This window comes from Pocillopora verrucosa, chromosome 8 (genome assembly GCF_036669915.1).
Source record: "Pocillopora verrucosa isolate sample1 chromosome 8, ASM3666991v2, whole genome shotgun sequence".
NCBI classification, from domain to species: Eukaryota; Metazoa; Cnidaria; class Anthozoa; order Scleractinia; family Pocilloporidae; genus Pocillopora; species Pocillopora verrucosa.
Genome location: NC_089319.1, coordinates 9,411,736 through 9,429,423, shown reverse-complemented (window position 1 = coordinate 9,429,423; position 17,688 = coordinate 9,411,736). Strand labels below are relative to the sequence as shown.

Here is a 17,688-nt window from a genome sequence, read left to right as displayed (position 1 = left end):
AAGAAGACCCTTTTTACCCCCTCCCCCTCATAAATGGCAATGATTGGCCTCGTTTTAAAACATTTTACCAGATTGCACGCCGCAATGTAGTAACCTCCCTACCCTGGTCAAATTTTATTGTCACTTAAGTGTAATGGGCCGCCATTTTGGAAGCATGGAGTGGAGTGAAGACTGAGCAAGCAAGCTTCTCAGCATCACGTCTTCTAATAACCGACTTTTCAAGTTTCGACGGAAGGCTACGAAATTCCAAAGCAGATTTGGTGGTTTTTGGTGGTTTTCAAGGGTTATTTCAGTTGTCTACGTCTGTCCATTGAATAGGTGAATTGTTGTCGATTTCGCTTACTAAGACAGTTGCTCTCTTTATATTTTCATGTTTTATGAATAAGGGATCAATCGGGGGTTGAAATTTCAAATTAAATAGGCTGTAGTAAGCATATTATGGGGAGTGCCAAAAAGTGACCGAGTTCAGTCTTAGTGTGCGCGAATATTGTGAATCTTTACCTAACTTTTAGAGAGCGATCGATCAAAGGTTCTTGATATATAGCTATGCTTTAACATGAACGCGGTCAGTTCGTCGCTGCTTTTCGTTCGTGCCTTTTTGCTTTATTGTGTACCGCCTTAGTGCAGATGTTGTAACTTTGTCCGTGGAGTACCATGTTGATGTAGAATTTCAACTTACGACCCGAGACAAGACTTAACGATCGCAAGTGATATGGGGTAAGTCGGGTCACTTCGTCACCAAGAACCCATTTGCGTAAATCTGTATTTTGGAGATGATTTCTTCAATGACGTAAATAATTGTAAGATTCGACGTGTTTGGTGTGAGACCTTTGCGACTTGACCCATGATTGATACTGGGTCACAAAGGCCATCAAAGGGTGAATTACTAATAATCACATGGACACTAGTTTAGGGTGATATGTACTCTTATCGACAATGATATCCCTTGCCACAGCTTGTGTTTGCTGGATTTTGTGTGTAATGTTACCAGGTCTAGTTTGTGGTGTGATTGTTGTTGTTTTTGTTGTTGTTGTTGTTGTTGTTGCTGTTGGGTTTGTCTGCTACTTGAATGAAATCCAGGTGTAGCAGTGACATGGCATATTTTGTATGATGTAACAATCTATTGTCAAGTTGGATTTACCCTTTTTATGTGAGAAGATAGTTTTAAAATAGTTAAATGAGTAATTTGTTTGCTGTAACATTTCTCACTCATCCAACAGTTCCATGAATAACAAAATTCTAGGATCTAACATGTTCAGTTATAACTTGGGCCTGAAAGAATTAATTTTGAGTAGTACTTGGGAAATGCATCATTATCTTCAGTAAGTAAATTGTTAGATCAGTGGATTATGGATCATAACCGTGGCAAAAATGCAGACAACACCATTACAGTCAACAGACTGAGGGAATCCACTCTTTAGAACTCGCAGTCTGTTAGAAAATAATGTTATGATCATCTAAGCACATGCTGTCAGGAAATAGGGATGTGCTTGTTACCAATTCTTTTGTATGTGTTTTTAAGCTTTGGGGAATTATGAAGATATTAAGCATTGTAATCCATCAAATATTTTTGCTCAAAGACGTGCAAGATTGGCCTTAATGCGTTATATGCCCCTGCTAAAACCGGGAATATCTGGTGGTAACCCTCATGCTATATTCCCAAATTTTCAAATTTTACTTTTGATACTGTAAATGCCTTTGTTTGAAATGTAGTTCAATATGGGATGGGCAGTAATACCTAATTACTTTAAGTTGCATGCCTTGAAAGTATATAAAGCCTAACTTAAAAACAGAAAAAGGTGACAAGACAGAAACTTTAACTGACATTAAATTTACTAACCTCAGATTTATGACAAAATTAAAAAACATTATCACCATATTATGAAGGGTACTTAGCAAACCTAACAGCAAAGTATTGTATTTTGTTTCAAATATAAAGCATGAAATGTAAAAAAAGTTATTTTAGCTATGAAATGATTTAGTCACTCAACACATTTTGTTGTATTGAAATGGATGTTGAAGGACTGTATTGAAACAAAATTAATGTTTTGATCGATATTGTTTTGATTGGAGGCGTGGGAGGGAGGAGGTTGGGAGTTACTGTATTTCCAAGTTATTTTTACTTAAAAAAAAAATAGGAAAAAAAAGAATTATCATCTACTCCTTGAGTGAGGGAAGGAAGCCTTTTATAGATCAGTTTTGTTGGACTTGTAATGAAACAGAGTTTTACACTATAATCTGAAAGTGTGGACCTGTCTCCAACTGAAGTTCTTCTGGGAGTCAGAGCTACTTCAAGGGACAATTGATGAGAGGAATGTGTTCCCATCGCCTTATGTTTTGTTAGCCAGGGGTTTGTGAAAGACTTGTGACTAAACGGAAGAAGCTCAGAGGATTGACACCCTTAGGACATTCCAAGATCTGTTTATTCTTCAACAATGTGGTTTTGAGAAAAGTCAGCTTTACTGTAACAAAGGATCATCCCTGTGACATTATTTGGAAGTCATCATTGGAGTTCTTGTCATGTCTAATTGGCTTGTAACCTATCAAATGTGAAATGTTCAGTCTCTGACCACTGTTGTTGAAAAGAAGTTAAATAGTCATTGTCCTAGCTGCATTAGATTGGAGTGTTCACTGCTAGTAACTTTTGTTATTGCATTTGGATTCTTCAGTCTTCACAGGAGGCTAAGACAGGCTGGTAAGAATGATTTTTTTTTATCACATTCTGCACTGTTCATCAGTTAAGTTATAGATTTAGCTGAAATTCATACTGCACATGCATGTTCCCAATCCAGTTACCTAACAGTAGCAAATAAACTAAGGAAGCAGACTGTTTCAAAGCAATGGTAGCCCTATTCAAAAACAATTGAAAACAGCTAGTTGTAGATAGACAGTGTATCTATCATCACTTTATCTCTCAGTTGCTATGGGCACTATAACTGGTCAATTTCACCCTTTGGCTCGCCAAATCAAAAAGTTTGTTTAAATTGAAAATTTCTCCCTCTATTTGAACCCAAAGATAAAATAAATACATGTACCTCACACTAACCAAATTTGAGGTCCATTCTAGAAGTTACGAAACCTTGTTTTCTCTGCTTCGATTTTTGGCCTTATTACATATGTGCAGGCCATAACCTCCAGTATGAACCTCAAACTTGGTTAGTAAGGGGTATTTATTTCAGAAGTTGTAATGTTGAAATGTAAACTGTGCAGCCCTGACTAGGAAGGACACCAACTGCAAGTATGTTGAGAAATCTGGATGGTGGGTCATTAGTTATGAGTTTGCTTATCAAGCTTGTTTGTGATGTGTTTGTTCTCAAGTTCTAGAACAGACACCTGACAATCTACAAGTTTACAGCTGGTTAACCAAACAACAACATGAACTCTAAAGTTGCTTAAGCTGTCACTGTATTCAGCCAGCTGCTTTTGAATTTTTTTTCTTTAACAATAAATAAAGATGATATGTCCAACTGCATTTTTCTTACTTTCTAGAAGCAAGTGACCTTCAGTGATGACCTCACAAGGGGATGACTGTTATTTCTATTACTACTCAACATGTGCAAAGGTTTGTAGAATCAGTGAACAAAAAGTAATTTGAGTCTTACACCCTCCTGTCCTTGATAATGCTTGTGCTTTGATTTTTAATGCCCTGGATTAAATGCAGCATTTTCAAGAATGAAAGGGAGGGCAATGGTAAAGTTCTGGAGTTATGTGAATTGTAAAGCAGACAAATGCTGAATTCACGTTGAATGTGCATGTAGGTACATGTACCTTGGCTAGTTTTCAGGTATGCAACTCAGATAACCATGAAAGGATTTGATACCTTTGCAGGCAGGAAGCAAATCAATCAGCTATTGATGTAAGTAGGTGATGAGTTGAACTCAGGGCTGCATATGTAGAGGCAATTTCAGCCAGCCTCACTTACTCCAGGGGTGGATAACAATATCCACCAAAAAGCTCTCTAGTTAAAATATTTTGGGGTTAAGCACCATGAAACACCAACTTCTCTTAAGTGCTTTAATAGAGTATGATATCTTTCTAGGGAGAGGAATGTCCTTTCCGACATCAACCAGCAGCACTAGGATGTGAAGTAATTTGCGAAGAATGGGAAAAAAATGGAAGATGTTTGAGACCAGTTTGTCGTTTCAGGCATATGTTGATTGAGGTACACATGGGATACTATTGCAAGAATTTTTTGTTGTTTGAACTTTTACATATACATGAAATTTGATTTATTTACATGAAGTGAGTAGCAGTTTGTTATTTGTGACAGCTTACTGATGCCACTACAGCTATTTATAAAATAATTCAAATAATACGCCTGCTCTGATTGGCCATAAAACCATTTTACATGAGCGTATGTAAACACGGTTTTCGTTCCTCTTTCATTAGTTATTTTATAGAAGAAATGTAAAATGTTTTCCGTGTTTACATAGCCTGATGTAAACACTTGGGAGGTTGGGAGAACACGAGATAAGCTGGAAACCACTCCACTTCGCGTCATGGTTTCTTATGCTTATCTCGTGTTCTCCCAACCTCCCGTGTGTTTACATCAGGCTATGTAAACATGGAAACCATTTTACATTTCTTCAGTGTAAATCTGTACTATACTTAGTGGTGCAATACTTCTCGTTTTGTGTTTGTTTTGTAGCATAGTGAAACCTCTATTAAGTGGACACCCTTGTGACCTTCCCAAATGTCCACTTAATAGAGGTTTGTGAAAATTGCACAATAATTGCTAAAGATTAACATTCAACAGTTACTCTGTACTGTAATAAAGTTCCATGTTGCTAACAAAGCTATCCAGATTTCAAGTTAATTACCTTTCATTACCAACGTTAATTTTGGGTAATAATACAGAAACAAAAAAGCAAAGCGGCAACAATGATATGCATGGTACATTGACTCTGTTTATGTAAAAATTATGTACAGTAGTCTAGTGTCCACTTAATAGAGGTTTTTAGCAATAGAAATAAGCCAAAAGCAATTTATTTTAGTGTCTGTTGAACTGGGGTTTGTTATAAAGGGAATATAGGATGTTAATTTCAGGTGCTGGCTTAGTGTCTGCTTATAAGAGGGTGTCCACTTAATTGGGGGTCAGCCTAATGGAGTTTTCACTGTATTAAGCTGGATAGCAGTGTGGTAGGAGGAATAAATTAGTGTTAAGTAAGACTAAATTTTGTGAAGGCAAGTAGTATTCAGTGTTTTACCTGTTGAATTTTCAAGAATTCCAAGCAATTTTAAACAGTAATAAGAGGTACTACAGGCGGTAAATGTTACCGGTTACTGCATGAAAAGGAGAACACTGAGTATTTATCTTTAAGTATCAAATTTAACAACTTACTGCTTCAGTTTGGCATCATTTTTGTGGCCCTTTAAAAACTTCTCAACTCCTAACAGTTACCATTTTGTTTTGAAATGGCCTCCTTCACCTATTTTGCCATTATCAAGTAAGTTTCTTTCCATCAACAGGAGCGCAGGTCTCGCACTCAATGTTACTGGGAGTCACAACCAAGTGGTTGCTTGAAGCCATTCTGTCCATTTCTTCACACCAAGCCAAGACCCAATGAGCAGTCAAACACAAGCACTTCAGTTCCTACTATTTCAACGCCTGCTCAACCCCTCCCAGTTCCACCTACACCTGTACCTCCTTCCTCAGCTGGTCCACAAAATGTCAGGTCAATTCCCACCATATCAAGTACTCCAAGACCGAGACAACCTCTACACCAAAATGTTTCCATAGGAAGACAACCGGTGACACCCATCTCATACCCAACAGCACCCAACAGGCTTGTAGTGGCGCCACAACCCCCTCAGATGATAAGGACACCTCAGTATACCGGACCTCCACGCCTAGCAGGGATAGTTCAGCCTGTTCCTGTGGACAGAGGGTTTCCACCTGTACTTCCACATGTTCCAGTGCGATTTGGGAGAGGTGAAGACTTTTTTTATAGACGTTTTGTGATACAAGGAGGTTTATCCTCAGAGAAAACTTTCTAACCTTAACATTTTTGAGAGATATGTTCAGCAAGAGTTGCCAATAACACCAAGCTCAAAATTTCCCATGTTCCTTAATCTATTGATGCATAATGCTTTTGAAATTGCTAATCCTAGCAGTAGGCATGTTGTTTGTTATGAATAAGTATACAGCTCTGCTCAGCTCACCAACAAGTCCTTTGTAGTTTCATGGAAGAGCCTCCACTGAAAAATCCCAACATGGAGCATTTGAATCCTTGTAGAAGGTTGCAACTCCATACTCAGGAGAATTCGAAGGACTGAGATGTTTCTTTTTTCCATGCTCATGTGTAATTTCTTTTCTCAGGCATGCCAGCTCCACAGAGATATCCTCATCTTGTGAACATGTACATGGGAAGACCAGAAGGTATGAAAAATCTGCTTTAAAAGTTGTTTCTCTTTTCAATGATTCTTTGAAAAAAAAAAAACCAGAATATCTAGTCAATTTATTATATTGTTAGTCATTGGAGACACCCTTCAGCTTCATGGTGAGGGTGACTATGGTTTAATAATTTTAATCAGTTTTTGTGATTTTGGGGGTTTTTAGGCCTTGTTTCCATTTGTTGTTGATGATAGTGCTAAATTGTTAAGGATTTCTCAGCTATGCTGAATGCCTCTTTACATCTGTGTGAGCACAAAGCCTAAATTCAATCAATGTTCCCCTTTTTAGAAAAAGAAGCCAAGGTTGTGCTTATGCAAATATTCTCTTTACTGTTCCCCATACATTCCCTAAGTTGCTGACAAGGAGAATTTGTGAAACAATCGACAGCTTCTTTTGCTGCTGATAATTTTTTTTATTCTCATGACCTTAATTCATAATTCAGGGGAGACATTTTAAGGAGAAATTAGATGCTAGTCACTCTTAGATGTTAAAGGGATAAAGGCGTTTATGGTTGATATTTTTTAAGTGACATATTTCTTTAAATTTTTCTTTCAGGCTCAGCAACATCATTCTTGCCGAAAGGGGGTTTTCAAGAGGATAGATATGACCGTCAAGGTATTATGTCAGTGTTTTACATCTAGTAACTTGAATGAAATTGTTATGAGCTATTATTAGATGTTGGAAATGGCTTTAGAGCTTTAAAAAAGTCAGCATTCATAGTGAAAGTGTTGTAGGCTTAAGGTAAACAAACAGTGGAAGCCACCTTGAAAAAATAGCTTCGAAGAAAACTAGCAGCTGTATGTTAACCCTTTAACTCCCAAGATCTTCTTAGTAATTCTCCTTACTGTCTGCCATACAAATCTTATGATATAAGTTTGAAGAATTTGGTAGTAGATCAACTGATAATCCCCTCACTGATATTTTTCTTTATTCTTGTGATTTGTCTGTAATATTGTTTTGGTATTGTAAGGAGAAATTCTCTCTTGGTCACTTAAGGGATTTAAAGGGTAAAGGAACCTTAGGCTTTATAATGTACTCAGACATTTAGGTGAGGTTATGAAGAGTACATTTAAATCAAAGAATTGGAAAGTAAGACTTGTGTGTGTCTTTAGATTCAGACTCCTACTCCAGTAGTGGAAGTGATGATGAAAGGAGAAAATCCCACCAGACATCCCGCCGGAAAGTACGTAACAGTTCACAAAGAGAAGTGTTCTCCAGTGACAGGCGAGATACGCGCAATAACCGGAAACCAGGTCATGAGAGTAAGTTAAAAAAAAAATGTATGAAACATTTTGCCCTCCTCACAGAGGTCAGAGGCCAAGTGTGGTCATAGGTTAGGTAGACCTGTTTTATGACAAAGCAGCATTTAAGCTAGCTTTTTATGAGCACTATATATTTGTCATTGTCATTTTCTCCTCTCTGTTCAGGCTTACTGGCAAAGCCTCATAGAAAGACAGGATTGTAATACGTTTGCTTATTCTCTATGATTGGTTAAAAATTGCATGCCATCCTCTCTGCCAATCAGAAGAAAAGCCATTTACCAGTTGCGTTTTAGTCCTTGTCAGTGTCCTACTCTTGACAGGGTATTTTAGCATTATCAACTGAGTTGATAACGTAAATTGGCCATTGTAAAGAGTTTCAAAGCTGACGTTTCGAGCGTTGCCCGTTCGTCAGAGCAAACGATGAGGGGCAAACGTTCAAAGTGTCAGCTTTGAAACTCTTTACAGTGGCCAATTTCCATTAACAACTCAGTTGATAATGCTAAATTATCTTGTTATACTCCCGCACCAATGCAGCACCACTGTTTCTATAGAAACTTACCCCCTTTATTCATTTCTCCTACTCTTGAGTTCGTTTACGTTATCCACTTTGAGTTCTTTACGCTTATTTGCCCTTACTGACTTTGCGCCTTGGTTTTGAATGCATGTTGTGATTGGTTTGATCTAGGCTTTCAAACAGTTTATCAATGAGTGCTTTGATAGTTGTTAATGCTTTTTTTTTTTTCTTGTATAGGGTACAGGACTGGAGATCGCAGAAGAACAGATGGATCAAAAGACAAAAATAAAGATTCTACAGGTATTAACCCTTTGCACCCTTATATCAGTATGCATATTCTCCGTACCGTTTTCTCAACATTGCCTGGGATGCTGACAAGGAGAATTTGTTTGAATCAAAAGCTTCATTAGGTGGTGATCACTTCCTTATTCTCTTGACCTTGATGTTTGATTCTGGAATGATATTGTAAAGAGAAATTAGATGCTGGTCACTCTTAGGGTTTAAAGGGTTAACCCTGTCACTCCCAAGATCTAATTAGTAATTCTCCTTACTATCTGCCATACAATTCTTATGATGTTAGTTTAGAGAATTTGGTATTGGATCAACTAATAATCCCATAATTGATATTCTTCTCTATTCTCATCACCTGCCTGCTTGATATTGTATCGATATTGTAAGGAGAAATTCTGTTTTGGTCACTTGTGGGAGTTAAAGGGTGAAGAATGTCATGAGGCTCTCTTATATAAGTCCTTCTAACATTTGTAAAACGCTTACCCGTAATTTTTAAAACGCTCTATTTTTTTATAGTGGTGAAATAGTATCATGTAGTAGTATTGAACATAAACAAAGGAGCTAAATTTTAATGAATGTATTAAACCAAATAAAACTTCATCTACAAAAATAATATTCAGTGCTGTACATGTAATATTTGTTGTGTTGTTACCTCTTTGTTTTCATATATTTATGTATTGTTGAATTTTGTGTGTGCAGATGCGGAACGGGAGAGGTCCAGGGACAGGAGGAGACCATCACGAAGATCTGATAAAGAATCGGAGCAAAAGGAGAGAAAGGAAAGTATAGAAAGACTAAAGAGAAAGAAGAGCCCATCGCAGGATGAAAAAAATGAAGAAAAAGAAGAGAAGGAGGACATGGCAAAGGATGAGAACAGTCCAGGCATCAAGGTAAAAACCTTGGAGGAGATACTTCGCGAGAAAGCACTCAAGAAACTTGAAGAGAGAAGAGCACAGGCAAAAAGTGAAGAGCAAAAAGAAGCTGAAGATGGTAAAGAAGATGAAGAAAGTATGGGCAAAGGTGAAGGTGCCAACCACGAGGAAGAAGAAGAAGAGTGTGCTGTTATAGAGTCTGAAAGCAATGCTAAACATTTATTAGATGAGAAGGACAATAACAGTGTAGAATCATCATCTGAGAAACCTTCAGTTGCGAGAAAGGTATCTTTAAATGACAGAAAGAGATCCCCTGTCAAAAAACTTATCGGTTTGAAAAATAATTCTATCAACAGCAAAAGAAGTAGTAATGCAGATTCATCCTCTGAAGAAGTAACTCTGACCAAAAGAGTTTCGGCAAATTCTGAAGAGAACGAAAATGTGAACGAGAAAGTAACCACAAATGAACCTCCGTCGCCCTTTCAACAAGTGAGAGTGAAATCGTTTGAGGAAATAATGCAAGAAAAACGGAAAAGGAAAGCCGAACAAGAAGGCCCTGGAGATTCTGTGCAAGATTTGCTGGGAGAATCGAGCGGACAGGTAAACAGCAGCACTGCAACTGCAACTTCGATTCCACCCAAGAGATTAAAAAGATTGGTTCGGAAATCTTCTGACGATAGCGACAAAGATACTAAGGTTGTGTCATCGTCTGCTGCAGAGACTGATAGCAAAGTCGAAATTAGGAAGAAAAGAACAGTGTATGTCATGGACAAGCCAAGTTCAAGTAAAGACAGCAAAGAAAATGGTATGATTTGAGTAATATACGGGACACTATGGGACAAAGCTAATCAGATTTAAGGGTTATGTACCACGTGGTACAAATAGGCTAATTACGAGGCCGGATTTGCCCCAGAGATGATTGGTCTGTTTGTACCACGTGGGACATAACTTTAAATCTGACTAGCCATGTCCCACAATACCCACGTACAAGACTTTTGGATTATTTGAACTTTGAGACAAAACATGAGTGAGGAATATTTCATGAAAATGCTTATATACTCTAACTTTAGACCATAAAAGCTAGGTTATAGAGTCGTTACAACTTGCAAGTCAACCACAAGTCGCTTCAAAATAAGGCACCAAAATGTTTCTCTAGTCACCATAGTGAGCGAAACGGCCGCGGCTTGGAGCACTGACATATTTGAAAGTGTTACCAAAAATCAAGTTAGAGTATGTAATAAAATGTTGATGTAAAGTTTTGCAAGGCAAAATATTATAACATATGTTAGTTCTCCGTTCTTTTTCCTTTTACAGATGTTACATCCACTGCATCAAATGGAGAGAATAAGCCACAGAAGGCTAGTGTGAAAAAGGTAACCTTCTTTGCTCGAAAGCCCTGAATCGACGACCAGGGTTTTAGAAAGTTTAGCAAGTTCACGGGTTGTGTTGTTGATCTCAGTTGTAAAGTTTTGCGAGAGTATGAAAATTGCTACCCAGTCACGGGGGTAAACTGGATGAGTCAAATAGCTCTACAATTGTTCACACATGGGTGGTAAGTTTGGGCACTAAAAAGAACAACAAAAAAGTTAACTCAAAAGTAACACTTAAAAAATTAAAGGCTTCAGCCAACGGGACACAAGGTAACCTGCGAGCAGGCTCCGCTTGAGCAACGCGAGCCGGCGAGAGTTTTGCTCCTTACCAGACTCCCGGCAAACCTCTCCCCGATTCGCCTCAAATCTTCCCGTGCGCGCAACAAAGCGCGTACTGCAGCACTACTGAATAATCAGAGCCTGTTCGCAGGCTTGGAATAAGGAAAATTCGTAGCAGTGAACTCAGTTATATCACGTCTCTGTTCACTTGTTAAAAGGGTTGATCTAAATTTTTTAGGACAAGTGTAGAATAAATAGTTACTCGGCAATTTCTCAACAGCCTGCAGTGGCCGAACGTCTTGGACAACAGAAGGTCAGAGTGAAAAGCCTTGATGAAATAATGGCTGAGAAAAGGCAGCGTGCATCTCAGGAAAGTGTTGAAGCTCCAAAGGACAAAGAAGTCGCTAAAGAAGAAGAGAGAGGACTAAAGAACTCTCCGCAGAGGAACCAACAGAGGAAGCCTTTAAACAGAGTTTCAGGTGAGCTAAGAAAAAAAATTGCAGATGTTTTTAGGATTGCATGTGAGGTCAGGCACTTACTTGTGGTCAGAGACTGTTTGATGGTTCATTCTATTAAACGTACTTTTTCTTACAACGTGGATTTATCTCTGAAATAGCTTAACACCAGTAAAGTGTGAAACGAAACTTGCCAAATATAGCGTGTTGTGCACATATGTAATTAATTTTGATGGGTTACTTACGAGGAGGCAAAACCGTGACCAAATTTCAATTTGAATTTCAGTTCCTGTCATAAAACCAAGAAGAATCAAGGTCTGGGCTCAGGGAACGAGTAAACTTAAACCCACAGAAGGTGAGTTGCCTTTTCATTTTATAAATCACAGCCGTAGATAATTTTTCCTTCAAATGAATGTGGTTTGTGAAGTTTTTGCTCTTTACGACTGAAGTGTTATTTAACAACCTCAAACTCAGTATGCATATTCTCCGTACTGTTCTCTATACATTTCCTAATGTGCTGGCGAGGAGAATTTGTCTGACAATCAAGAGGTTCTTCAGTTGATTATCATTTCCTTTATTCTCATGACCTCGATGTTTGATTCAGGGATGATATTGAAAGGAGAAATTACATGTTGGTCACCCTCAGGGATTAAAGGGTTAATGTTGTACTTTAAGGAAGTTGTCTTTGGAAAAAAAGTATAGAAATGTACGGCTGACATGATCAAAACGTAAATTTGAATAAAGAAAAGATCAGTTATAAGAGTAATTTCAGATCGTGTGTCGAAAGTAATTAGCGATTGATTTGATTTTTCTTTGCATCGCCATGTGATTGGGTGATTGGTTAAAAAAGCTGACGCCACTTTATCAACCAATCAGGTTCAAAACTAAAACCGATCGCTACTTGGTCATTCGGGTTTTCCCGCGCTTTTAATTTAAGTTCCCATTGGCTCCTTGTGGTATTTCCTTTGTTTTTATTGGTTAGTGTGATTAGAGTAGTTTTCTTGTTTTGTTTTATGACACCCAATCGAAAGACGCTCCAAACTGCTTGTACTTACTGTGATTAATCAAACATGCCAACTGTTTATTTTATTCTATGTAGATTCTGTCAGCAGCAGTACAGTTGATGAAACCCAGAAAGATCACGAATCACGGGAAAAAGCTCTACAAAGTGACATGGAATCATCAAAGCTACCTGCATTTCAGTCGGAGCCTGCCTTAGCTGAATCACAGCTAAGACCAGCGGATGCATCAGTGGAGGATGAAACACCTGCTCCTGATCAGAGAATTCCTAATAAAGAAAATTGCGCCAAAACTACTGCTTCTGATGGGGAAGCGGGTACTGCACCTAACGAATTCGGTCATTTTACAATCACGGTAGAAGCGGATGAATCTGGTCCAAAGACAACCAAAATAGCTCCGGTAATTCTGGTGTTAACGCTCAATTCGTTGTTCCCTTCTCTAGCTAGACACCTTGAAAACCCTTCGACTTCCACAAGCGACAGATTTTATTCTTACAATATCGAGCAAACAAGTATGAGAATAAAGAAAAATATGAATTCTGGGTTTAATAGTCGATCCAATACCAAATTCTCAGAACTAACTTCACAAGAATTCTATGGCAGACTGTAAGGAGTGAAAGGTTTACCTTAAGTTTTGGTTTGACGCTTAAATGAAGCTAATTATTAGCACTTACGTTTTTTCAGGAACCCGAAGAGGCACATGACAGTCCAGAGAAACCTCAACATTCACCCCCAGGTAAAGAGCTTCATGCAGTAGTTACCAGTACGTGTTTTGGTCCCTTTTAAGAAAATTAATGAGACGTTTCAGGGCTATGGACAGTTTTTATGTGGATTTGATCTCGATAACGTTTTTGGTTCCGTTTTTCCCTTTGTCCGTGTTACATTTCTCTTAACAGGGCTATAAATAAGTTTTCCATAAGTAGCTGTCGGTGGTTTAATAGGTGGCTGTGCCCGGAAAAGGAGCTTTAAGGCAAAACCGAACACCAGAGCCTGCTCGCAGGCTCAACAGACGGCGGTGAGAGGCCTTATAAGCAGCAGTAGACCGCTGACAAAACGGCTTTTATAGAAAACCCTGCCTCTGTCATAGATTACCTTACCAAATACGAAAGACAACACACTCGTTGAGTCAACTCCGTTTGACCTTCTTGCGCTTTGCGTATTACTTATGTGAAAGATGGTTCATCTCTTCTTCAGAACAACATGATATGGAAGATACAGAGTCATCCTTGGAACACCAGCCGGGTGAACTAAAGGCTTCAAAGGAACCGCCATCTCTTGAGGAGATAAAGCGGGCAATGTAAGCGAATTTAACATGTTTGTACCCCTTATGATGTTGTCAATTTGTTGATGTACATCGAACATTTTAAGTCTCACGAGGTAAATACTATTACCATTTCTGCGAGTGGTTCTTTTGGAATGTAGCCCTTGAGGGGTCGGGGAACGTGGTAGCTTAACCCTCTACGCCCCAGCATCAGTATGTATATTCTCCATACTGTCCTCTAGATAGTTTCTAAGGGGCTGACAAGGAGAATTTGTGTAACAATCAAAAGCTTCGTGCTGATGTTGGTGTGTAAGGGGGTTAAACCACTGTGTTTTCCTGAACCTCTGATCTAGCACGCCTCAGCTACCTTAGTCCCTGAAACTATTATCTTCATTCCTAATTGTTGCGCTTTCTCTTCTTCAGAGCAAACGAAATGGCCAAGGACGACTTTTTCGACGAGTTCGGCGCGGATGTCGATTTCGGAGAACACGATGATGCGGCGGGGGATAGCCTTGAGTTGAACGAAGACGACTTACTTATGGAACTGGATGAAATGATAAATCAGTAGACCTAAAGAATCCATTTTAAGGAAGCTAAAACACGATAAGAATTACGGAGAAATGGGGCACAGGACTGGAAAAAAGAGCGAGTCTGTTTGGAATCTCGAACAGTAACGATGAGTTACCGGCACGTGTGAAAATGAATCGTGGAGCAAATGAATGCAATGGAAAAGTTATAAAATAGAAAAGCAATTGAAATGTACGCATAAGCATAAGAGACCTGCAGAGATAGATATAAGAGATTTTCATGAAGACAGCTGCCATGCTTCGTATTGAACTATCACATTCAAAATGCAGCATTTTCCAGTTCTCCACATACGCTCATCAAAAGTCAAGTTTCTTCGAGCAGATCCCAATGGTGGTTGTTTCAAGGACGGTTTTTTATTGAGAAAATGTCAGCAGAGAGCCACAACTAACTGAGCAGCTCTGCAGTATTTTCTCCCACCTCTAGAAAGAGGATCTTTCGCATTCTCTGGCCTGCTCCAGAATTATGCCAAAAACTTTCCGAGTTATTTCAAAGGCCTCCTAAATACAACGGAGTTTGGTGGAAAAAGATGAGTTTGGTTGATACAAGAAAAAGCTGGCTTACAAGCACTGCGAAGATTAAAGCGTACCATAAATTCATTTTCGACGTGCGGCTCTGATAATGCAGACCCGTTGTTCTCTTTTACATCTTTTGCTACACTACGTACACTCGTAGGTCAGTGTTTACATCTCGCCCTCTGCCTCATCCTGACTGAATGTTCTTGTTAACTTCTATTTGATGGCAGATACTGTCTTGCACCGATTGAAAACTTAAGTTAGTATCTTGTGTCTATAGCGGAGGATAGCAGTGAGTGGCCTTCAACTCAGACGGACTTTGTTAATAAGGATCAATCCAATTTCCAACAGCACTTTGTCAGAATCTTTGGCATTCTTAACAGTAGTCCATCCACTTCTCAACAAATGTAGTACGTTACTTTTGACACGATTGTTTAGCAGGAAATTTCCATCAAGATTTGCATTTAAAATTGCCGTTGCATAGTAATTGCAAGTGCCATACCACATTGAGACTGATATCTAAAACTGTGTTAAGAGAAGAAGACCTTGCGGAAGGAATATTACTTGGAAAGTCTCCGACAGTCCGGCGATCAGAGCGCTGTCTGTACACTCATCAAATGGATGGCTTTCTGTCTCAAAAGCCGAGTCCGTTCTGGTATTCAGTGCTTGGCTCGCGTCGATTGTGTCCGCTAGTTACATTCTCAGATGTTAGTCTGGCCCGAATGTGACGTAAATTTACACCACCTTTGACTATTCCCATTGTACCATGGAACTTCATCTTTCTACCACCATTCAGCGCCGTTAGCGGGATCAACGCTTTTTAAGGGAAGACATATGCGACTGTTAAATACGATAGTTGTGATGAAAGATTATAGCTTTTAATGTGAAAGGATTGAGAGAAATCCCGGCTAGTTTTCACCAGTGCGAACATCATAAGGGTGCAGTTCCAAGTCTGAAATGTTACAATCGTGTGTCAACATTTTCATTTTGGAAGCCTGGCAAAAGTGGACATTTTACCAATGAGAATATCGTTTTCGTGGTTTAGCGCAGTTATGGTTTAAAGACAGTTTTTTGAAACCTTAACTGCTAACATTTCATTGAGAGAGACATTTGAATTCTCTAAACAAAACGGAGCTTTTGATATGGCCTTATGATCATCGTGTTTCCTTGAAGACTGTTGGCAGACTTGCTGTCACATTTGTCACAGGTTCTTGTAGTTAGATAATTGAAGTGCTGCAAAATTAAAATCCAGCTGGAAAGTTGTTTGTTGCGCTAACGCAATAGATTGTCACGTGCAAAGAGTGACAAGAAAAGGTGAATTTCTAAAACTGGCTTAACGAGTTTGATAAACATAATTAATATGCATATCTTCAATGCGCGCGAAAATCGTTAAGAATTAGTCGAGAGGAAAGGATTGGGTTTTTTTCCCGTAGGAGACTGTATACAGGTCGTTCTCACATTGTGACAAGAGTTTAGATTTTTTAAGTCTGAAACGGAGTCAGTAATCTTAAGACAAGAGTACGTGTGCTTAGTTAAGCATGCAAGACATAGGCGTTGTGCTCTGTAAAGAAAGTTATTGCGTCTAGTCTTCCTGTTTCACCAACACTATATAGCCAAGATACTTTTGTTGTGAAACGAAGAAGGAAATGACAACCTATTTGGGAGGTTTTGTAAAAGCTATGGGTATTGCATCTGTTTATCACAATTTTGCTCACACTCGACTTTTCACTAAAGGACTTTGGAAGTAGTGATCGCGTTACGGTTTTCTTTTTTTGATTGTGTGGATGACTGTTTGCCTACATAACTCACTTTTTCATGAATCACTGGTTTGCTTGTCAAATGCAATAAAACTAGAAACCTTGGAACATGTCTGTTTTTTTTAGAGTTACTATTCAATGTAACACTACAGTAAACTCGTGTACATACCGTGCACAATGTTATTAGAATATATAGAAATTTTTCTCAAAGCCAATGATCCTGCGATTCCAAGAAACAGAATTGAAACATAATCCCCACGAAAGTCTTTAATAAGATGCATGCTCTCCCCAGACTCCTAAAGCCGTGCAACGTCACGTGATTTGCGTGTCGAATCCCGACATTAAAACACGTAACTGCTTCAAACTACGTGAGTTCCCGATATTCCTGCGTAAGGGTTTGGACATCAGGGCTCATACGGTTTGTTACCGAGCACTTTCCTTCCTATCTTTGCGTATCCGCGGGTGAAAAAATTAGACATTGAAATCGGCAAAGAAAGAGAGGTCCTACGGGGAACTCTATCAGATCAGAGATCATGTAGATAAGGGATGATAGTAGGGTGGAACCTCGCCTTACAGCCACCTCAGTAGTACAATCACCTCGTTAATACAGCCCTTTTTTATCGGTGCGGCAACATACCCAGAAAGTTTATTTTTAAAAACCGTGGCTAATACGCTCACCTGTTCATACGGCGAACGGCCATATTTTCAAATCCCAAAAAGAGGATACCTTCATGATTTCACTTCGTTAAAATGGCCACTCAAATTAGTTTTCTGTTCATGAAGTCGTAGCGGGAAACACCTAAAAGAAAACATCCCACGCTGTATACAGTAGAGCTGTTCGTAAACATTTTTTCACTTCCTTTGCAAAATATTTGAAGGATAATAAACACAATAGCCTCTACTTAACGCGAAAATATGCTTGTAAATTTTTCCTTAGACATGATCTGTTTCTCGAAACTGTACGCATCTTGGAACAGATAAGGGCTGCGGACAAATATCCGTGCATATTTTCGCGCCAAATGGAGGCCATTTTTTACATATTTTAACGATACGTGACATTCACTACAATCAGTTTGAAAGTTAAGAGAATTAACGTGATAATCTCCTAATGGTC

At 38.8% G+C, this 17,688-nt stretch overlaps 1 protein-coding gene across 6 annotated transcripts; it reads left to right on the top strand.

Moving 5' to 3' along the window:
• The first annotated feature begins 140 nt into the window (after positions 1 to 140).
• LOC131778865 (zinc finger CCCH domain-containing protein 11A) lies at positions 141 to 16,682 on the top strand. Of its 6 annotated transcripts, none has more exons than XM_059095340.2 (17): positions 141 to 318; positions 2,670 to 2,695; positions 3,490 to 3,562; positions 4,040 to 4,162; positions 5,470 to 5,932; positions 6,320 to 6,379; positions 6,950 to 7,009; positions 7,507 to 7,656; positions 8,408 to 8,470; positions 9,161 to 10,138; positions 10,648 to 10,706; positions 11,263 to 11,461; positions 11,724 to 11,792; positions 12,537 to 12,856; positions 13,141 to 13,192; positions 13,651 to 13,753; positions 14,141 to 16,682. In XM_059095340.2, the coding sequence occupies exons 3-17, from the start codon at positions 3,509 to 3,511 to the stop codon at positions 14,283 to 14,285; spliced, it is 2,898 nt and encodes a 965-aa protein (XP_058951323.2). In that variant the 5' UTR covers positions 141 to 318; positions 2,670 to 2,695; positions 3,490 to 3,508; the 3' UTR covers positions 14,286 to 16,682. The 6 variants fall into 6 exon arrangements, with proteins under 6 accessions (XP_058951323.2, XP_058951320.2, XP_066026950.1 ...); XM_059095337.2 differs by having other exon boundaries at positions 2,345 to 2,695; XM_066170853.1 differs by having other exon boundaries at positions 141 to 717; positions 2,345 to 2,695.
• The last annotated feature ends 1,006 nt before the right edge of the window (positions 16,683 to 17,688 follow it).